The 22,445-nt window shown below is 51.5% G+C and overlaps 2 protein-coding genes across 2 annotated transcripts in view; one reads left to right on the top strand and one right to left on the bottom strand.

Moving 5' to 3' along the window:
• The first annotated feature begins 125 nt into the window (after positions 1-125).
• Positions 126-16,954, top strand: patz1 (POZ/BTB and AT hook containing zinc finger 1). Its single transcript, XM_084463887.1, has 4 exons — positions 126-1,457; positions 7,488-7,551; positions 7,668-7,839; positions 13,722-16,954. The coding sequence occupies exons 1-4, from the start codon at positions 235-237 to the stop codon at positions 14,150-14,152; spliced, it is 1,890 nt and encodes a 629-aa protein (XP_084320013.1). The 5' UTR covers positions 126-234; the 3' UTR covers positions 14,153-16,954.
• A 393-nt stretch (positions 16,955-17,347) lies between these two features.
• LOC311338609 (solute carrier family 2, facilitated glucose transporter member 11-like) overlaps positions 17,348-22,445 on the bottom strand; it is a 10,039-nt gene continuing 4,941 nt past the window's right edge. The window contains exons 6-12 of the mRNA XM_084463898.1: positions 21,481-21,629; positions 18,977-19,164; positions 18,583-18,693; positions 18,171-18,272; positions 18,010-18,085; positions 17,795-17,922; positions 17,348-17,667 (exon numbers count right to left, since the gene is read on the bottom strand). Coding sequence (XP_084320024.1) covers positions 17,479-17,667; positions 17,795-17,922; positions 18,010-18,085; positions 18,171-18,272; positions 18,583-18,693; positions 18,977-19,164; positions 21,481-21,629 — 943 coding nt within the window. The 3' untranslated portion in view covers positions 17,348-17,478. The remainder of the gene's footprint in view (positions 17,668-17,794; positions 17,923-18,009; positions 18,086-18,170; positions 18,273-18,582; positions 18,694-18,976; positions 19,165-21,480; positions 21,630-22,445) is intronic.

Below are 22,445 nucleotides of genomic sequence, written 5' to 3'. Positions count from 1 at the left end.
AATCCCCTCCAGATGCGCATGTTTGTATCGCCCGTGCAGCCTCGCTACCGTAGCGCGACCGGGGTCAGAGTTCACAGGAAGCTGGGGGGCTGCCATCTTTCCCCGCCGTTGCTAACGCTTCGATGCTACACCGCGACGGGGACTTATTAATCCGCTCCAGCCGTCCATTGTCCGCGGTCACCCGTTTCTCCCCGTACGATCGTACTACACACCGATGCCATCGGATGATTTGACATGGAGAAAGTAGCGGATTGGAAGCCCTCGTACACCTACCAGGTGAGCCAGCACAGCGCCGAGATGCTCCACAACCTCAACGCGCAGCGGGAGGATGGAGGCCGGTTCTGCGACGTGGTGCTCCGCGTCGGCGAGGAGAGCTTCCCGGCGCACAGAGCGGTGCTCGCCGCGTGCAGCGAGTACTTCGAGTCGGTGTTCAGCTGTCAGCCGGAGAGCGACGGCGACGCCAAGGAGCTGGAGATGCACACGATCAGCCCCAAAGTTTTCCGAGACATCCTGGACTTCGCCTACACCTCCAGGATCGTGGTGCGGCTGGACTGCTTCCCCGAGTTGATGACGGCCGCCAAGTTCCTCCTCATGCGGTCGGTCCTCGAGATCTGCCAGGAGGTGATAAAACAGTCCAACGTCCAGATCCTCGTCCCCGCCAACCGCAGGGGGGAGGCCAGTCTGTTCCAGGCCCCGGGGGGGGCTGCCGAGTCGGGGTGCCCCGCGGCCCAGCAGGACCCGCCGAACGGGACGGCGATCAACGATCGGCGCGTTGCGAACAACGGACATGTGGACGGGGATCACAACACCTCCGTGGCACTTTTGGAAGACGACACCGAGGCACCGATGCCGGTGTTGCATCCCGTCGAAGACGTGTCGACACCCCCCTCATCGGAGGTGACGGTGAACCCGCTTCAGGACACCGACTCCCCGGGGTCAAAGGCGAACCGAGGCGGGCCGAAGAGGGCGACGGAGCCGCTCCACCTCAACCACAGCCCCGCTAAAGACGGCCGGCTGTTCCCCTGCGGGTCCTGCGGGAAAGCCTTCACAGAGGCCTCCCGGTTGAAGAACCACGAAGCGCAGCATGGAGCCTCCAACGCGGCGAACCAGGTCAGCGAGAGCCTCTCTCCGGAGGGCGGGCTCGATCCGGCGTCGCACCCGGGTCTGGTGGAGGAGAACGGCGGGGGGTCGCACGGAGGAGCCGCCGCCTTGGACGCCCACCGCAAGCGGGAGAGGATCCGACGACACGTCGGCTGTGACATCTGCGGGAAGGTGTTCCGGGACGTGTATCACCTGAACCGACACAAGCTCTCCCACTCCGGGGAGAAGCCGTACGAGTGTCACCTCTGCGGCCTGCGGTTCAAGCGGAAGGACAGGATGTCGTACCACGTCCGATCCCACGACGGCTCCGTGGGGAAGCCCTACGTGTGTCAGAGCTGCGGGAAGGGATTCTCGAGGTGAGTGGGGGTCACACACACATCGTCCAGTGGTGTACAGTTCCACCACCCGTGATCGGGACCAGACTCGAGGTCATCTCCAACGTAATCCACCTGTTTCTAGATGTCACACCGTTCAAGTTACACCTTTTAGTGAGCTCTCTGCTGTTCACATGACTCCAAGCCTTCATAGAGGAGTGGGTTTGTGCCATAGCACCACCAATAACTACGCATAGGTCTGTAGAGTGGCCGTATGACAATTCCATCATTAGTACATTTCAGTAGAGGGAGTAGGATACAAATTGGATCCATCCATTCCATCCTAATTATATCCATTCGATCTAATTAGGCTGGAATGGATTTGTTTGTTTTTACCGTATTTCACACAACCAGGGGCAAACAATCTAAGTTTGGATGGAAACCTGCTGTCCAAAAGGCTGCTCCATGTTTGTTCTGGCGTTGGTATTGTTTTGATCCTGCCTGCTTGTGGTCTGACGTCATGGCATCGGTGGACTCCGCGGAGGAACCTATACGTTACACATCATAAAGCACCTTGATCGTTACAGACTAGGAGGTCTGCCCAACCCGTCCGGAGAAGGAGCTGTTTACATTTTGCAGCCACAGTAGTTTAGCTTCTTCAGTCGGGAGCAGGCTGACAAAACTGGTCCAAATTCAGCCATATCCACTGCTGCTGCTTTCCTAAAATCCACTCCCTTGACGGTTGACAATGGAGTACGTTACAGTCTCTAATGAATGAACTGAATCGAAATGCCTAACTTTAAGAGAAGGCTATTTTATGGGAACCCCCTGTGGCCTCTCTCGTACTGGGAACCAGTGTCCACTAGGGGTGGACCATACTGGAACCAGTGTCCACTAGGGGTGGACCATACTGGAACCAGTGTCCATTAGGGGTGGACCATACTGGAACCAGTGTCCACTAGGGGTGGACCATACTGGAACCAGTGTCCACTAGGGGTGGACCATACTGGAAAAAAAGAATATGCCCATTATGTCTTTTTGACGATGCCTAAGTCTGACATTGATATTTTTCAGCTCACGTAAAAAGTGGCTTTGATCAGCTAACCATAAAGAAGCAGAATATACCAGTCGTTTGTAAATGAAGACGGCAAACGGACATCTCACAAACATTTTGTATGAAAAGAGACAACTTAAAACTTTAACAATGAATGTAAATAAAAATAGATAACAAAATGCAAAATGTGCCAACAGAGAATCCCCAGTCAACTCTTCTTCAGGAACAACAATGCATTTCTAGATTTTGATTAGCAAAATCGAACGTTAACAAAGTTCAGCCATCATGGAATTGAATGTTCGACTCTGGACCCAAGGCCCCTCTCCTCCACTACCCTGGAAACCCAGAGTTCTAGCGAGAGCACAATTTGAATTTGCTCAGCGAGTCACTCTGGGAACGAGCAATATACCCACTCCCCGATTCCCCTGGCCCAGAACGTTAACCAATCACATCGCTGTATCTGATATAGGCGGGCCAAAAGCGTTGCTGTTTTACCGACCGGATACGGCGAGAGTCTTATCTATTGGTTAGCGCCGCTGGTCTGGATACGTCACCCCTTGTATTCTTCTGATTGGTCGTAGTGTTATCCAATTGTGTGCAGTGATATTTTCAAATGCCTGCTTGGTGCCGCCCCTGGAGTTGGGACGTTTTCATCACTCGTTGCCAGACCCTACAGCTCTCTAGAGGTGGCTCTGGATTTCCAGGCTGCCACCCACCGTTAATGCGCTGCATATCCAATGTGTTCTGGTGTAAAAAAGGCAGACTTTAAAGTGGCCTGCTGTGAGATGTGATTATTTAAATGCCCTGCTGCATTAGCCCTATGCTGCCGTACATTTCCAGTCAGTTTGACGTGCGGAGGTTCCTGGCAGGAGGGGAACTCGTCCTATCCGGCCGGACTCCAAGCGTTTGGAACGAAGCCCTTAAAGAACCAGTCAGTCCACTGTTTGGAACCCAGCCCTTAAAGAACCAGTCAGTCCACTGTTTGGAACCCAGCCCTTAAAGAACCAGTCAGTCCACTGTTTGGAACCCAGCCCTTAAAGAACCAGTCAGTCCACTGTTTCAATTCAAGGAGTTCAATTCAATGAGATAAAAAAAAAAAAAAATTGGGTTTGGGTGAAAGAGGGGGGCGTGTTATAGCCATGATTACGACCCACGACAACTTTTCCTTTCTTGATACCGTCGTTGTGTATGAGTGTAATAATTGGTGATGTTAGACATGAAAGGCGCCGTGGCGTGATAGTGTCCTATCCCTCACTTAAAGGGCGGCTCTGGTGTTCTGAACATTGAGCCCCTCTCTGGGCTGTCTAGGAGGTAATAGAGCGGTTGACACCGACCTGTTGACTACTGGTCCTGTCTCGGTATTTGGCTCATTTAGAATCGCCCTGCCTGCTTCAGGATGGCTGGCTACGGGTCCTTAGAACAACCCTAAACGTTTGTTTGTCCGAGTGGTTAGTGGTGTTCGTTGATGTTCCAAATCAAGTATCGTAGCCAAATACAGTTTCTGTCGTGTTTTATTTGGCATTTTGTAAATCCATTGAAACGGAAACTGGACTGGAACTGGAACCGGAAATGGGGCTGTTTACGTTTGGTTGTAGTCTTTTCGCTCGGTTCTCCGTCTCAACAGTAGGGCTAGACCGAGTGAAAAGACTACAACCAAACGTAGACAGCCCCATTTCTGTTTCCGGTCAACGAACAATGAGTCTTCCAACAGTAATCAATGGATTTACAAAACACCAACTAAATGTTTAGGGTTGTTTTAAGGACAGGTTTGTGAATGCCCGTAGCCAGCCATTCTGAAGCAGGCAGGGCGATTCTAAATGAGCCAAATACCGAGACAGGACCAGTAGTCAACATGTCGGTGTCATCCACTCTATTTTATCCTAGACAAACCAGAAAGGGGCTCAATGTTGTCCTTTAAGAAAATAGAAAAAATGACAACCTGTTCTCAGCCATTAGAGGAAGTGTCTGTCTGAGACCCTCGGACGTAAAGCACACACAGTCCTCTTGTTGAGTCCGTAGTGGTAAACCACATTCATGGACCTTTAGATATCTCATTCATGGACCTTTAGATATCTCATTCATGGACCTTTAGATATCTCATTCATGGACCTTTAGATATCTCATTCATGGGCCTTTAGATATCGTCTTGACGCTATACAGGCCAACGTGAATGTAGGTCATGTTTTGGTTTCAAACTTCCTCAGAAAGAGGGACAGCCTACTTTTAGTTATCAAGCAGGGGAACTACCTCAAAAACCCAACGTCTGAAAAGCATGGCTGAATTAAAGTCACACCCGCTTTAACTGAAGCTCAGTTGGAAACGAATGCCCGGTAAACGGTTGGGGCGGAGCTCCAGCGATGTGCTGCTGGAGACGGGCGGGCGCTGAGCAGCGACTCGTCATTCTGCTGTACGTCTGTCGTTCCTTCATCACTCTAAGGCAGAGTAGGCCATCTGTTTTAGAAGCATGTTTTGATCTAAAGTTTTTACCTAAAGTAAGTCCTGGCACAGCGAAATGAAACGTGTAACTTTGTCTCGACAAAGACTACTGTAGACACATAGTAATAAATCACTGATACAAATGGGAAATGAAACTCTAAAAGCTAAATCAAGTCGAATTGCCAACTGTCAAATTCATTTCAATGGCAAATGTGCTTCTGGCCAATATAAAATATGGCCAAATAATACTCCCACAATATGTATGAAATTGTAAACTGTTATGAATGATTGCCACCACCGTTGCGGTGGTATGATTCTTTGACAGTTGTGTGGGTGTCTTTGAAATGCAGTATTACTGTCCGATATAGAACTGTGATATTATTTTCAAAGAACAATCACTAAACAGAATATAGCCCTGGAAGAGGCTCCATACAGCCATCACTAACCGGAGTCCATAATCCACAGAAAGAAACCTCCTTCCTGTACATACTGTATATCGTTATGGTAGTTACATAAATGTATACACCGTAAGTTAAGTATTTCTGTAATAAGTGTCAAACCACATTTGGTTGTCATTCTTTCTGCAGCACGTACAGAGTCAATGCATGTTATGGCTTCACTGTAAGTTGTAAGTAAAAAAAAAAAACAGCATTAATCATTTTCAAGATTTTACTCAAAAAAGTGAGAACAGATTATGCAGAACATGAGATAAATAATTCAGACAAAAAAAAGCTAAACAAATCAAATCATCTTTGTACATTTGGTCATCTCCTGAATGTACATACCGCACCATGTAGATGACTCCCTGACACGGTACTACTACAGCCCCCCCCCCTCCCCCTTTTGAACCCTTTATGTGGCTCTGGGTAACGCCTCGTGCACCCGCCCGTCGTCAGTCGACGGAGGGGGAGGAGTCTTTGTGGACGCAGCCTGCCGTCAATCAAATCGCGTGTACACGTACAGAGGCAACACTCTCAGTCTGGTGCTCTCCTTGCAGCAGGCGTTACAGAGCCGGCTTCTTCCTGCGTCTTCCTGCTTGTTGTTGTTGTTGTTGCTAAATGGATCCCGTGGTCGCAAGGAGAGCGTTGCCCCTGGACGTGAACCACAGCAGTCGCCCCATTCTTAAACCCATTAAATCCATTCTTTAACCTCCGCTGCCGGCCGGCTTTTTGATTTCCAGGGCGGGTTGCATCACAAAGACCGTTTCATTGGACACAGTCCAAGTAGCGGCACACTAGTGTATTTGCATAACCGCGATCTGATTGGCCGACGGACCCGTCGCTTCCCGAAACGTTGAACATTTCTCAACTTTTGACGCCGGCCACGGAGCCCAAAGAACGGACGGACCCACAATGCATCTGGAGGGCGCCCCGTGCAAAGTCAATGAGATGCGTCCGTTGACGGCATCGCCGCGTCTCCCCCGGGGAGAAGCTCCTGTACTGCTCACAGAACGGAGGCGGTCAATACGAGCCGAGGGTGCGACGCACAAAAGAGTGATACCATAGTAGGACCATAACGGTGTTTACAGGACGAGGTCATCAGAAGAAATACCATTAACCACACCAGCAACAACAACAGCATTTCTTTCAGAAACAGCTTTTTCATCATACGCACCAAATGTCTGGAATGAACTTCAAGCCGCCTTAAATGTAGAATCACTCCCACCTCTCAATGCTTTTAAAAACCTTTTAAAATCAACCCTGACTGAACAATGCAACTGTTTTTAACCTGATGCCTTTTTAGCTGTCTGCTTTATCAGCTTGTTATACCTTAGCTGGTGTTAAGTGTCAAGCTGTGTATTCTGAAACTTTGCAGCCTGTCTTGGCCAGGACTTCCTGGGAGAAGAGTTATTGTAACTCACTGGGACCTTTTTCTGGTTAAAGAAAGGTTAAATAAAATAAAGTAAAGCTAAGAACAGTTCAAAGCCAGAGTGGCAGCAGAAAAGTGCACTGTACCCACGAATGAATCGCCTGCTGATCTGACAGCTCGTCTGCTGGACGTTTAGCGAAGTGAACAAGTAGTTATATGGGGGCCTGTATAACTAGAGGTATTAGTTATTGTTATATGATATTGTATATGATATGGGGGTGCCCCCTGATCCCTACAGTGGGATCTTGCTGTACCCCGCCTACACACTACTGTGTACTAGGCAGACTACAATACAATGGTATGCAGGAATGCGAAATATGACTACTAGTAAAATATGACTAGTAAGGTGTTTATTAACATCTTGACAAGGGCATTTTCCCCTGCAGCGCTACAACTACTAATCTATACATTATTTAAATCATTGACATGACACTTTCTTCGAAAACATTTTGCTCACAGAGGGAGGCGTCAATGTGCGGAAAAATGCAGTGTGGCGCAACTTCCAGTCTTGTTAACGATCTTACTGTGCATTGGGCGGTGGTGAAGCAGCTCTCGGCCCGCAGCGGGACAGGTTCCCTTACGGCCCGGCGGTCCCGTTTGCGTGCGAGAGGACCTGTTGGATAAAGGCAGAACCACGTGCAGCTGTAACAGCATCATTTACCCCGGGCTGCTGACTGATGTGTGTGTGTGTGTGTGTGTGTGTTTGTCCCCAGACCAGACCACCTGAACGGACACATCAAGCAGGTCCACACCACAGAGAGACCCCACAAATGCCAGGTGAGGACCTCCGGTTTTACTTTACCAAACCGCGTGACGCGCTGAGCCAGCAGCTCCGGTCCGCTCTTCCAGATCTGTAACGCCTCTTTGTTTGACGCTCCGGTCCGCTCTTCCAGATCTGTAACGCCTCCTTCGCCACGCGGGACCGCCTGCGGTCGCACCTGGCCTGCCACGAGGACAAGATCCCCTGCAAGGTGTGTGGCAAGTTCCTGCGGGCCGCCTACATGACGGACCACCTGAAGAAGCACAGCGAGGGGACCCACAACTACTGCGGCATCTGCAACAAAGGTGAGCGCCCCTGGTCAGGCCCTCTGCACCGGGAGGGGGGGGGGGGGGTCAGGCCCTCTGCACCGGGGGGGGGGGGGTGAGGGCCAGGCAGGGCTCAGGCTGTGGGGTCAGGCCCTCTGCACCGGGGGGGGGGGGGCGGGGGCCAGGCAGGGCTCAGGCTGTGGGGTCAGGCCCTCTGCAGGGGGGGGGGCAGGCAGGGCTCAGTCTGGGGTCACCCCCCCCCCCCGTCCCTGCATGGTGAAACTAGTTGGCCTGAGGGGCAGCGTCAACGAAATGGAACAACTTTGCAATAGTCATTTATTTAAAACTGGACCATATTTTCTGATAATGTTGAGTCCGAGGCACTCATGGGGGAGAGTGATTTTTGAAATTGGTCCAGTATGAAGTGAGAAGGCTGCAGCCGTCGTCAGGCGGGCTGCGGTGATCCTCTGAGGCGATGGTTAACGGCCGCCCTCTGAAGGCTCTGGCTGTCGTCACTGGTCCAGTTGTGATCTGTCGTCATGGGAAACATCCTGACAGAGAAACAGAGCTTTAGCTGTGGCTTGACCTGTCTGTTATTGTGTCAAACCAAGTCTCGCTCACAGAGAAGTCTCGCGAGAGTTGAGTTGTTTTGAGGAAGAGATCGGGGGAAGACGTGGACGCTGGGGAGAGCAGAGCGTTGGACCAGAGGAAGCGTGGGTTGTGTTACTTTAAGATTCTTAAAGAGGTTTTAAAGAGCGGAGATTGTAATGACAATAGGGAAATATCTGATAACGGGATTTCAGAGTGAGCCTTCTCCGTGATCGAGCCTTGGTTAGACACACAAATAAACCAATCAGGGGAAGGTCGGGAAACGGGTTTTATTTCTGTGTAGGGATCCTTTCCATGATGACAGAATATAATAATATTAATATATAATATATAAGCACTTCAGAATAGGTAGATTGACAGGGTGCTGTTGCCCAAAGGATTAAAGAATCCGCCCGTCTCACCACCACGGGGAGCAGAGCATTCAGCCGCTCTGCTCCTCGTCTGTGGAGTTCACCACCACCCCAACTCAGGAACATTGACTCATTCCCCGAGTTCAAGTCACAACTCAAAACACATCTGTTTCAAACTGCTTATTCCACCTGACGCCAACTGCTCTGTCCAACCAATTCTAAGTGTTCCTTTTTATTGTATATTTTATTGCTTTTGTGTACTCTTGTACAGTGTCCTTGAGTGCGCCTTCTAAATAAAATGTATTATTATTAGTATTATAGAAAATAGGTTTTGATTATTAATATTAGATGAACATTATGAACATAGACATTATGAATATTGGCCTGTCCCAGGGCTGTCCTGATCTACATTTCTGCAATTATCTGTTCCCTGATCCATTCGGACCGGATCATCACTACCACTTAAATGGTAAAATACTACTTAAGTACTTTTATAGTACATTCTTCATGGTATATTTATTTTAATCGGTCAACTCTTAATAACCAGTTAAGTGTATTAAGTGTAACTTAAGGGTCGAAAAAAAGTTTTCCACCAACACTACCAGCTCAACTCGCCTCGACTTGGCCCGCCTTTTTTTGAGTTTCCATCGCCAAAAAAAGTACCTGGTAGGCTGGTACCTGGTACTTTGTTTAGTAGCACCTCCGTCGAAGATCCAAGATGAGCGGAGTAGGTACTTTTGTGTGACGTAAACAGGCTGCTGGCCACTGATTGGCCAGCAGAGTGTAAGCAGCTGCAAACTGGAATAATCACTCAAAGTTAAGTTGTGTCCGGCGTGGCTGGAGTCCACGGACCCGCTCCCGAGGGGGACACTGATCGTCGTTCGTTTCAGTGTCGTTCCTTTCCCAGGGCTCGAGTTTCGCCTCCATCAACGTTACCGTATGACAACAATAGACGCGCAGTCATTGTGCTATTTTCTTTTCTTTTATTTCCCGTTTCCCGTCATAACCTTTCCTGCGATTCAGGAAATAGTTTTGATCAGATTTCCTGGGAATCCCGTCTCCGGGGATCAACCCCTAATGACGACCGCTCACGTTGGAGAGGTTCTTTCTTAGATGGAAACACGACGCGTCTGGAACCAAACCGAGTGGTGCCACACTGAGGCGTGGGGGGTTGAGCTGGTACTGTCGGTGGAAAAGTGGCAGCATCCCTAATTCCTGTAGGTCTGGTCTGGAATACATGCAATTCACAGGTCTGATTATCACTTAGTGTTTGGTGGTATCACTTAGTCTTTGGTGATATCACTTAGTGTTTGGTGGTATCACTTAGTCTTTGGTGGTATCACTTAGTCTTTGGTGGTATCACTTAGTCTTTGGTGATATCACTTAGTGTTTGGTGGTATCACTTAGTCTTTGGTGGTATCACTTAGTCTTTGGTGGTATCACTTAGTGTTTGGTGGTATCACTTAGTCTTTGGTGATATCACTTAGTGTTTGGTGGTATCACTTAGTCTTTGGTGGTATCACTTAGTGTTTGGTGGTATCACTTAGTCTTTGGTGATATCACTTAGTGTTTGGTGAGCTGTGATCCACCATCTCTTAGCTCAGGCCCAGACCGTGTTTTAATTGGTTACTATTGGTTACTATTGGTTACTATTTGGGGATCAGAAAGAAAAGCTGAACACTGGATCTGTCACTGGTTTTTGAAGCTCAAGCGTAAGGTATCAATACTAACATGAGCACATGTGCTGCTGCAGAGGTACAGCACATGTACACTGGTCAATATCACAACACATGTTTACCAAACCAGAAGCCACGTGGACACTGGGCCACAAATCTCCCCACCGACCAAAAACCTTCTCCAAAGTGTGTGTCCTCCACACACACAGCGTCTGCTCTGAAAGGTGTGTTGACGATGGTGTCTGTGATTGGCTGGAGCCAGGTGACCCCGCCCACGCTGTGTTGTTGTTGCTCCTGTCCCCCCCCAGGGTTCTCCAGCGCCTCCTACCTTAAGGTGCACATTAAAGCCCACCGCGCCGGGGCGCTGCTCGCCCCGCCCGCCCGCAACGGCCACGCCTACCTCTCAGGACGCCCGCGCTCCGTGGAAGGCAAGCCGCCGCCGCCGGCGCCCCCCCCCCTCCCCCGTGTGTTCGCCGCTCATCTGCTTCGCTGCTCACTGCGGGGAGGGGGGGGGGGGGGCTCTGCTTGCTTCAGACCAAACCACCGCCGCCGCCGCTCTGTGTTCTGCATGTACGCAAAGGTCCACGTCGCTTTTCAGACCGCGCAGGGCCCCCCCGGGGCCCGGGACCCGCAGTGGAGCAACACGAGGCCGTCCCAGGAGGAGGGGCTGACTGGAGGGGGGGGACGGCCGTACGCTTCAGGGTTTGTTTAGGACTGACAGGAGGACGAAGGGAAGGGAGCCGCCTGCTCTCTTCAGTCGGTCGCTTCACACCAACCGGGTTTCAGCGCGGCGTTTGAATTACATTGCACCTTCATTTTCACGTGAATATGTTTTATATTCTTATGTTATAAATGAGCTCACTCTTGCGATTCCATTTCCAGATTTGCTCTCTGGGTTAATGATAGGTTGGGGTTGGAAACGCTTTACTGCCCCCTTGTGTCCATGTTAGTGTGACCGCCAGCAGCACTGGGTCAGCGCTGAGTCCTGACGCGGATCTTCAGACCTGTGAGGTCAGCCTCACGCCTGGATCTGATTGGCTCATGTGATGGAGCCAGGCTGTGTTCATCACTAAACCGTACATTTGGAGCGGATTCAGTTCTGTTTCAGCAGGGAGGGAGTGGGTGTGAGCGCTCTGTGACTCAGTAGCTCTAGTCGGCATTAGGAGTGACTCTTACGCCTCCGTTACTTTAAACGTTTGACTTGTGGTTGTTGGGAGTTGCAGAAACTAACTGAGACAACATTTAGTATCAGATCGTCCATATTACAAACAATCTGGAGCATTTCTGGTTTTATTTCGTCGTAGTTTATTGTAACCTAAAAACAAATGGCAGACCGGCCCTTGACCTGCGTGCATTGAGAAGCATCTTCACTTAATCAGGGGTGAACCCAAAGGTCACCCAAAGGTCACAGCCTGGCTAGGTCAGGCTAATGTCCTATTGGGTCTAAGTGGGCTCTGCTCTTACTTTATGAGGTGGTAGCACTGGTTCTAGAGAGCTAAATATGTCAGAAGCACAAATACACATTTAATAGCACACACAGGTGGGCCAGTGAACCCAAAAGGGTTTGCTTCAAACTTGGTAATAATTCTTAAATGATCGTCAACATAGTTATCTATGCTATTTTATCCCGATTATTGAAATACAGAAAAACGTGGAGGAAACGAGTCAAAGCGTATGTCTCCCCTGAGGACTGAAGGCCCCCGTGCTGCAAAGCCCGTGGCTACCCTCTGACGGCCCCACTAAGGGGCAGCCTGGCCAGCTGTGTGTGTGGAGCTCTGACGGCCCCACTAGGGGGCAGCCTGGCCAGCTGTGTGTGTGGAGCTCTGACGGCCCCACTAAGGGGCAGCCTGGCCAGCTGTGTGTGTGGAGCTCTGACGGCCCCACTAGGGGGCAGCCTGGCCAGCTGTGTGTGTGGAGCTCTGACGGCCCCACTAGGGGGCAGCCTGGCCAGCTGTGTGTGTGGAGCTCTGTCGGCCCCACTAGGGGGCAGCCTGGCCAGCTGTGTGTGTGGAGCTCTGTCGGCCCCACTAGGGGGCAGCCTGGCCAGCTGTGTGTGTGGAGCTCTGACGGCCCCACTAAGGGGCAGCCTGGCCAGCTGTGTGTGTGGAGCTCTGACGGCCCCACTAGGGGGCAGCCTGGCCAGCTGTGTGTGTGGAGCTCTGACGGCCCCACTAGGGGGCAGCCTGGCCAGCTGTGTGTGTGGAGCTCTGACGGCCCCACTAGGGGGCAGCCTGGCCAGCTGTGTGTGTGGAGCTCTGACGGCCCCACTAGGGGGCAGCCTGGCCAGCTGTGTGTGTGGAGCTCTGTCGGCCCCACTAGGGGGCAGCCTGGCCAGCTGTGTGTGTGGAGCTCTGTCGGCCCCACTAGGGGGCAGCCTGGCCAGCTGTGTGTGTGGAGCTCTGTCCGGCAGCAGTTGACTGCGGCGTCCCAGAGAGGGTTAAGCGTCGTGGACACGTGTCGTTTAGCGCCGCCGTGCGGGGTGCATTCCATACACAGCACGGCTCACTGTGACACTCGTACACAACGACGGCACCAAACAGGTATCACACAGCGGGGTTGTCCACTCCCTCCTCCTTTAATCTCATATTGTTGGAGCTGAGCCAGTGGAGATACTGGGTCAGACCCAGTGGAGATACTGGGTCAGACCCAGTGGAGATACTGGTCAGACTGTGGGCGTCAGTCAACAACACGTGCATGCTGCCTCTTGATGTCACTGGAGTGGGCCACGCCTGATTCAGGAAACACTATTCAGTACGGGGGGGGGGGGGGGTTGAAGATGGTTCTTGGTACAGCCAGGTACTCCAGCTGTCCTATTCGGCCATCTATTCTTCCACCATTGCATGTGTGGCCTTCAACATTTGGTTCAGCTGCACAAATGGTTTGGGCCGAGCGGGTGGAGACGAGGGCTTCACCAGATCACCAGCATCCATCTGGGCCGTGTGTGTGTGTGTGTGTGTGTGTGTGTGTGTGTGTGTGTGTGTGTGTGTGTGTGTGTGTGTGTGTGTGTGTGTGTGTGTGTGTGTGTGTGTGTGTGTGTGTGTGTGTGTGTGTGTGTGTGTGTGTGGACGCTCTGCGGCTGCACAGACGTGAACCGTTGAGGTGTATCTGATGTGTGAGTGACGGCCGCAACATTTCAACTCATTCAGGCCTCTCTCTCTCTCTCTCTCTCTCTCTGCCTCTCTGCCTCTGTCTCTCTCTCTCTGCCTCTGCCTCTCTCTCTCTCTCTCTCTCTCTCTCTCTCTCTCTGCCTCTCTCTCTCTCTCTCTCCCCCCCCCCCCCCCCTCAGACCGACCGGAGAAGTGTCCTCACCTGGACTCTGAGGAGTCTGACCCCTCGTTGGCTGAGCTGACCAACGGGGACGAGCTGCGGTCCCCGCTGAAGGCCGACCCCGACGAGGTGGAGATGACGTCGCCGGCCTCCAGCGGCTCGCCGCCGCCCTCCTCCGCCGACAGGACCCGCCCCTCGGGCTCCAAGGGCCACGTGGAGAAGAAGTTTGTGTGCAGCCTCTGCGGTCAGGCCTTCCGCACCAAGTCCTACCTCAGCAAGCACCAGCACCGCGTCCACGGGGGCCCCAAGGGGCCCCAGTCGCCCTTCTCCTCCCAGCAGAACATGTCCCTGCTGGAGTCCTTCGGCTTTCAGATCGTCCAGTCGGCCTTCGCCTCGTCGCTGGGGGAGCCCGACGGGGGCCAGGGCCCGCTGGACTTTGCCGGGAAGTGATTTGAACAGAAGGGGATGGAGAGACGGGACTCGTGGGGGCCCTGACCCTAACCCTCTACTGCCCCCTGGTGGTCCAGTGGACTCTACTGCCCCCTGGTGGTCCAGTGGACTCTACTGCCCCCTGGTGGTGAGGTCGACTCTACTGCCCCCTGGTGGTCCAGTGGACTCTACTGCCCCCTGGTGGTCCCGTTGGCTGTCCAGTTGTGACTGCTGTCTGCTCACTGTGCATTCCCCTTTGCTACTATCGGTCATCCTCTATTTGTCATAGCGCTGTATTGACATTTTATTTTTCCTTCATTCCAGAGTAGTGAAAGTGCTTTATGGAAGCTGACGTCTTGTCCTTGATCTGGTATCAGATACGCTTGTATTGAACACGATGACTAGCTCTATCTCTCCAGCTGTTTCTACACCAGCCCGCTCAGCCACATCTGTCTGGTTCCATGAGGGATGGATCAGTCCTCCAAGTATTTATCAGTTCATGATTACTGTCCATTATTTGTTGGTTATGCCTTTTACTGGCTTTGAAGGCTGCAAATTGACACACATTGTTAAAACAATGAAATGGATTTGTTTCCTTTCTTAGAAGACAAAACACGGTGATAAGTCCTAAGTTTATTGTTTGTTTCAGGAGACGTGAACGGTTTGTTTGCACGGTGACACGCTGAAGTCTACTCATCTTTTCGTTGTGATACTTCATTCTTCATTCACAATTACTTTTTTAACTTCAACAAACCCTTCATCCGCAAGTTGTTAATTTTGTGAAAACGAAGCCATATGTTGGTTCTTAAATGTAGAATAGTTCAGTCCTGTTGCCGGCCACCGTCAGCGTCCATCTGGAGAAGGAGCTACCTCAGCAGCGTTGACCTGAAGGTGCAGCCCACCAGAGACCTCGCTACATTCAACTTCTTTTTTATGCAAGCAGACTTTTTGGGGAACATTTCTATTGCATAATGCTTATTAGACGACGTGAGCGCGACTGTGAGGGTAAGCGGTAGTTGTGTTTCCTGTGCACCAGGGTGTTATGTAGGTCACTGGTCTCCGGCGGGTGGTTGACGTCATGTGACCGTGCTCTACCACTGAATGTGTGGAAGCCTCTAGAAGCTTCCACAGACCAGCGTTCCAAATCCCTTTCAAACGTTTCACCTTCTCACCGCCTCAGCGTCACGTTTTGTATATTAACCAGGGACCAATTTCAGTTGTAATTGTTATAAATTGTGAGAAAAATAATTATATTTTAGTAATTTATTTGTGCCCTGTTAGTTTTCTGTAGAGTTTTTCTTTTTATATTGTGAACATTTTGTGTTTTTTGCTGAATTTAGGTAACTTTCCACTTTAGTGTGTGTGTGAAGCATCTGTGTGACTGACGCCACTGAGCAGCACAGATCCTTAGTGTGAGGTGAAGCCGTGAAGGCTGTTGGCTCGGTTTATAGCTGCACACAACCATCTTTATTTTTTGATAACTTATTTTTATCGTGCAAGGGCTCTCTATCAAAGTGTGTCTTGGGTCGAAACAGCGTTGCTTCAGAATGTAATTGAGCAAAAAATAATCATATGCCTTTTACCTTGCCAAGACGTTAATTTAATTGGAGAAGAGTATATTAAGGTACATTTTCTTTCTAAACACGGCTGGATTAACTTGCTTGCAATCTTGTATTTGTTACCCTCATGTATATATATTTTTTATCTTGGTCGCCTACTGCTTTTTATGAACAATGATTGAATGAAAATGGCTTTACAATACTACTTCACACAAGTTGTGTAGGGCCTCAATCTTATTTATTAGGCTACGAAACAACTGGAGGTTAACTTATCAGATTTTAAACGATGCCTTTGAATGTCACACCAAACAGGGTGGGCCTGGTTCTGGACGGGCTGTGTTTAAGGTATTGGTTAATCCTGATAGAACGATTGAACACATAACTCAAACAGCTCCGTGGGATCAGGCGTGGGGTTTTCACGATGCGGGTCATTGAAAAGAAGGCTGGGCTCTGGATATGATTGTAAAGAAGAGTATACTGTGGATAAGCTTACTTTTGTGTCCGTGTTTCTGTGAACTGTTTGCTGGTTGCTTTACTTCTGTTGGATGTGTGCGGTTCATTTTGATTATTCCTCATGCCTATATTTATGGCTAAATTGCATTGTGCAAAAAGTGTATATACTTTAATATTCACGTTCTCTGGCATATATAACTATACACATATATGTACATATAAATGAGTGTTTCTCAGCAGTCCTGTACTAATTTATTTTGTTATTTTTCTCCATAATGTAGAGGGATATAAATGTATAGCCATCGGGTTGACGTGTCTACTGGATTTGGCCGCAGGCTGTTCTGTGTTAGAGACAGATCACTGTCCGTCGTTCCTGCTCCACTAGTACTGTCTGACAGACCACTGTCCAGCGCTCCTGCTCCACTAGTACTGTCTGACAGACCACTGTTCATCGTTCCTGCTCCACTAGTACTGTCTGACAGACCACTGTCCAGCGCTCCTGCTCCACTAGTACTGTCTGACAGATCACTGTTCATCGCTCCTGCTCCACTAGTACTGTCTGACAGACCACTGTCCAGCGCTCCTGCTCCACTAGTACTGTCTGACAGATCACTGTCCAGCGCTCCTGCTGCACTAGTACTGTCTGACAGGTCACCGTTGGCCTGATTCTTTTTGTCCATTTGGTTTGACCGGCTGCTGTCCTGCACCAGTTCCCTAGTGGTGGATTAATTAAGAAACCTATTTCAAATACCTTGAGTTCCTTAAGACATGCTTGCAATTTTTGGCAGTCGTGTAATCTGTGATTTATTTCAACATTTCTTTGTCGGCCGCGGTGAGTTTTCCTTTGGGGGGGGGGGGGGGGGGGTGGGCGCTCTGTTGCAAAGTGCCTTCAAAACAAAAACACTGATTGTGAGCAGCAGCAGATAAAACGGTTCTTTTTGCGGACGCTAGGCAAACGTAGACAGTAACGTGCTTTGACACTTTTGTACGAAACAAACAGACATTTGAACCTCTCTCCGTCGTGCTCAGCAGATCGTCTTCGGAGCGTGACATGCTTGGACATGTTTTGTTATGTGTTTTTTTGGACGTATACCATCCAAACATACTTTTCTATAGATATTGTTTTTTGTATTCTGTTATTGAGTCCCGTGTCTCTTTATTGGGACAGAGGTGGGTATGAAATAAATTTGCGTAAAAAAAGTAATTAACTTGTTTCTGGGGTCTTGTTTTATTTGAAACCAAACCAAGTGTTTACAGCCTGTCCTTTGGACTTGTTATATACATTTACCTTAAATAAAACGGCATAAATAAACAATACAACACATTTTACAAATTTTAAAATTGAGTTTGCATCATATGAGGTTCCTTCTCCGTGTGCGTGTGTTTGTAGTTCAGTTTGTTAAAAGCCTCGGCGATCTCCAGCATGGACTTCCCTTTGGTCTCGGGCACAAAGTACAGCATGAAGGCCGAGCTGCACAGGCAGTAGGCCACGAACACCAGGAAGCAGAACTGTCCAATGGCAGCCTAGAGGAGGAGAGGAGAGAGCAGGCGGTGAGGCACCTCTGGTGACAAGCTGCACAACGACCTGCATCACCCGGGCATCGCTGAGGAGAAACCTCCCGACGGCCAGAGGGTTGTGTGTTCAGCTCACCACCACGTAGGGGAAGAGCATCCCGATGAGGAACAGCCCCACCCAGTTGACGGTGCCGCTGCAGACGTAGGCCGACGGCCGCCAGGCCTGCAGGAAGAGGTCAGCAGGCAGCGCCATGGACACCCCCGCTGGAACGACACACAACACCGCTCTCACACGTCCCTCTGGGGCCAGCGATCAAGAACCAGGCGGGTAATCAACGGGGTTCGACTCACAGGGTCCAAGTCCGTAAATGCATATGACGGTGAATATCAGGCTGATGTTGACGTAGGGGATCCAGGGGAAGGCGTCCTGCAGGCACAAGGAGCAGGTCTTAGTCAGCAGAGCTCACAGCGCCGTCGTCTCAAAGGAGGAGGAGCCGCTGTGGTGCATTGACCTTGAAGGACAGCGTGACGATGAGCACCGACATGGTGGCGCCCATCAGCAGGTAGCCGTAGCCCATCAGCTTCTTCCTCCCGGCGCGCTCGATCACTAGGGCCTGAAGCACAGAGCGGTCAACAGGGACTGAAGCACAGAGCGGTCAACAGGGACTGGACCACAGCGCGGTCAACAGGGGACTGGACCACAGAGCGGTCAACAGGGACTGGACCACAGCACGGTCAACAGGGGACTGGACCACAGCGCGGTCAACAGGGGACTGGACCACAGCGCGGTCAACAGGGACCGGACCACAGAGCGGTCAGCAGGGACCGGACCACAGTGCGGTCAACAGGGACTGGACCACAGAGCGGTCAACAGGGGGAGAACCTCGGTGGGCCTCCATGCGTCTGGGAAGGAGCGGTACTCACACACAGTGATATGGTCACGAACTCTGTGGCCCCGATCCCGATGGACAGGTAGTGCATCTTATCCTCCGCCACGCCCGCTTCCCGGAAGATGTCGAAGGCGTAGAAGTACAGCTGGGGGGCAAAGTTACACCAGCACGTAAGTTGAGCAGAAGACTGTGACCAGCAGGCCCGTATTCACACAATGGCCCCGGGCACTGTACCTCGACTGTGCCCCCGCCCGAGATTTCTCATTGTTCCACCACATGAAACCAGCTTTTAAAAAAAAGCAGGTTTCATGTGGTGCTGCCCCCTGGTTGGTGCCCCTGGGCACTGGCCCAAGTGCCCTCATGGATGACCCGGCCCTGCTGACTGGTGTATGTATGATAATCAGTGTAGAGTATACATAGCGACTCACCGCGTTGTTGCCGCAGAACTGCACCCCGGCACAGGGGATGGCCAGCGCCAGCAGCTGCCACCGCACGCAGCGGGAGCGCAGCACGTCCAGCACCGTCTTGGCCTTCTCCCCCTGCGCGCTCTCCCGCTCGCCCCGCATGTCGTCCAGCTCCTGCTTCAGGTCGTCCTCCTGCCACAGCCAGTGCAGGGCTGCCACACACACACACACACACACACACACACACACACACACACACACACACACACACACACGTTTACGCACACGTTGACGGACCGTCTAACCCAGCGGCTCCCAACCTTTCTTTGATCCTGGTTTGAGGTCTGAACATGTTTGCCACCCAAACTGCAAGTCAACTGATTATCGAAGTCAACGTTTTAGACTGCTATAAATCGTGGTGGAAATTATATTTCTGATTTCCACTTCACTGGGGTCTCGGTCTTGCAATGGAGGAAACGGACCTGACGCCTGACGGGGTAATTACTGAAACTGACCACAGGAGGGCAGTCACATACACAAGAAAAGGCCATGAAGCAAAGTTGAATGAGTGTATACAAGCGAGGAGATCTAAACTATAGACTGAAAAGGTGAACGAGATGAACCATCTCAAAGGAGATGATAGAAACGAAAAGGAACTCACTCATTGAAATCTGCATGAGTCAGTTCTACTGTAAAATGCAGATTCAGATTATCGGTGTGAGCCTTAAAGAGACCGTGAGGTTGTCAAAGTAACTGACAGGTGGTTCTAGGATGCTGAGCTTTGCACAAGAATGTGACAAAGAAGTGACTCCATTCTGCAGTGGAAGCTAAATCCTAGCAAGGGTCTTCCAGGTCAGCTGCTGGAGGAGGGCTCGGTCCCACCACTACCTCACTGCCTAGCGGCCATTGAAGCTACGGCGTCCGCACTGGGAGAGAAGCAGCCTCAGAGCTGAGGGAGGAGAGCTCTCGCTCAGAGCCGCTAAAGGAAGCGCTGCACCGGTATGGCATGCTTCAGCTCCCAAACGGCACCGCGGGCTCCTACAGCGGGCACCGTGCGCTCTGAAAGGAGAAGACCAGAGGGAACCTGCTCCATCACCTCTGAACACACGCTCACACTCAGGGGAGTACATCAGGCAGCGGCAGAACCCCCCCCCCCCCCCCCCCCGATGACGGGAGCGGCGCTCGAAGGGCCTACGCCAAAGTCTGGTCCACGCCAAAGAGACATTCCTCTGGTCCACGCCAAAGAGACATTCCTCTGGTCCACCGAGCTGCTGAGTGGAGGACAGATCAGATGTTCTTTCTGAGGAGAACCTAAAGATCTGAGAGCCGCTTACACTCAGTCAGCTGATTGTGGACACGACCAAGCTGTTAAATAGCTGGATCAGCTCTGTGGAAACCAGCTGGAAACCACAGCAGCTTACCCGGAGAAAGCCTTCAAGCGGCCTCAGATGGAGCCAGAGAACGGAGCGGACACTGAGCCCCCAGGAACTGTTTCCTGGAGGTCACGAACATCACGGAGGAGTTGGACCATCCTACAAACATGGGCATTAACAAACGGGGGGTAGTTTGGCTTAAGAGCCAAAGTTGAAAGACCTTGTGTGTTTTGTGGACCCTCTCCGGACGCTGGGATGATAACAAGTCTGAGCTAGGAGCGAGGACTGACAGCTCACTGACCTGTGGGTCACTACGCTGAGCCTGGCCAGGGGTCCTGTGGGGGTTGAGGGGTGGTCTCACCCCACCAGGTGTGGGCGCCGTGAGCCGTCACAAGACGTCTCAGATCAGACAGAGGAAGCGACGGAAGCGGTCGCCGCCCACGCGAACGCGCACAGATTCTGCCGCTCAGCTGTCCCCAAGTTGAAACTTTCTGTCTCTTTCTGTGAGGGGGCTGTCTGTGAGCAGGCTGTCTGTGAGCAGGCTGTCTGTGAGGAGGCAGGCTGTGAGGGGGCTGTCTGTGAGGAGGCTGTGAGCAGGCTGTCTGTGAGGAGGCTGTCTGTGAGGAGGCTGTCTGTGAGCAGGCTGTCTGTGAGGAGGCTGTCTGTGAGCAGGCTGTCTGTGAGGAGGCTGTGAGGAGGCTGTCTGTGAGCAGGCTGTCTGTGAGGAGGCTGTCTGTGAGCAGGCTGTGAGGGGGCTGTCTGTGAGCAGGCTGTCTGTGAGGAGGCTGTCTGTGAGGAGGCTGTCTGTGAGGAGGCTGTGAGCAGGCTGTCTGTGAGCAGGCTGTCTGTGAGGGGCCTGTCTGTGAGGGGCCTGTCTGTGAGGAGGCTGTCTGTGAGCAGGCTGTCTGTGAGCAGGCTGTGAGGGGGCTGTCTGTGAGCAGGCTGTCTGTGAGGAGGCTGTCTGTGAGGAGCCTGTCTGTGAGCAGGCTGTCTGTGAGCAGGCTGTCTGTGAGCAGGCTGTCTGTGAGGAGGCTGTCTGTGAGGAGGCTGTCTGTGAGGAGGCTGTCTGTGAGGAGGCTGTCTGTGAGGGGCCTGTCTGTGAGGAGCCTGTCTGTGAGGGGCCTGTCTGTGAGGGGCCTGTCTCCAGTCACCCACCCGTCTTGCTGCCCTCCGTGTCTCCCTTGTCGATGTAGAGGTAGCGCGGCGACTCGGGGAAGAAGAGCAGACCGACGAACTGCAGCGCGGCCGGGACGCCGCTGGAGGCCAGGAGGAAGGGCCAGCAGCCCGGGGAGCCCAGGAGCTCCCTGCACACAGGGACACACACACACACACACACACACACACACACACACACACACGTTAGATACACACACACACACACACACACACACACACACACTGACACGTTAGATACACACACACACACATGTTACACACACCGACACGTTACACACACACACACACACACACGTTAGATACACACACACACACACACACACATGTTAGATACACACACACACACACACACACACGTTAGATACACACACACTGACACACACGTTAGATACACACACACACACACACACACACACACACACACACACACACACACACACACACACACACACACACACGTTAGATACACACACACACACACACACACACACACACGTTAGATACACACACACACACACACACACACACACACACACACACACACACACGTTAGATACACACACACACACGTTACACACACACACACACACACACACACGTTACACACACACACACACACACACACACACACGTTAGATACACACACACACACACACACACACACACACACACGCACGTTACACACACACACACGTTAGATACACACACACACACACGTTACACACACCGACACGTTACACACACACACACACACACACGTTAGATACACACACACACACACGTTACACACACCGACACGTTACACACACACTCACACACACACACCGACACGTTACACACACACTCACACACACACTGACACTGACACACACAGCGGTTAGAGAAGGTAACCATCAGTGATCTGGGATCTGACAGCTGCTCTGATCTCCACAGAACGGTGTTCA

The sequence above is a fragment of the Micromesistius poutassou genome (assembly GCF_964030765.1).
Source record: "Micromesistius poutassou genome assembly, chromosome: 2".
Lineage (NCBI taxonomy): Eukaryota > Metazoa > Chordata > Actinopteri > Gadiformes > Gadidae > Micromesistius > Micromesistius poutassou.
Note: the sequence above shows the minus strand (reverse complement) of the source record. Positions and strands in the feature narration are given on the sequence as shown.

What these genes read in the sequence shown, in the direction of transcription:
- patz1 (XM_084463887.1), top strand. Translation starts at nt 235, where the DNA reads ATGGAGAAAGTAGCGGATTGGAAGCCCTCGTACACCTACCAGGTGAGC. An exon ending in TGCGGGAAGGGATTCTCGAG is followed by an intron (nt 1,458 to 7,487) that starts GTGAGTGGGGGT and finishes GTTTGTCCCCAG; the next exon opens with ACCAGACCACCTGAACGGAC. An exon ending in AGAGACCCCACAAATGCCAG is followed by an intron (nt 7,552 to 7,667) that starts GTGAGGACCTCC and finishes CCGCTCTTCCAG; the next exon opens with ATCTGTAACGCCTCCTTCGC.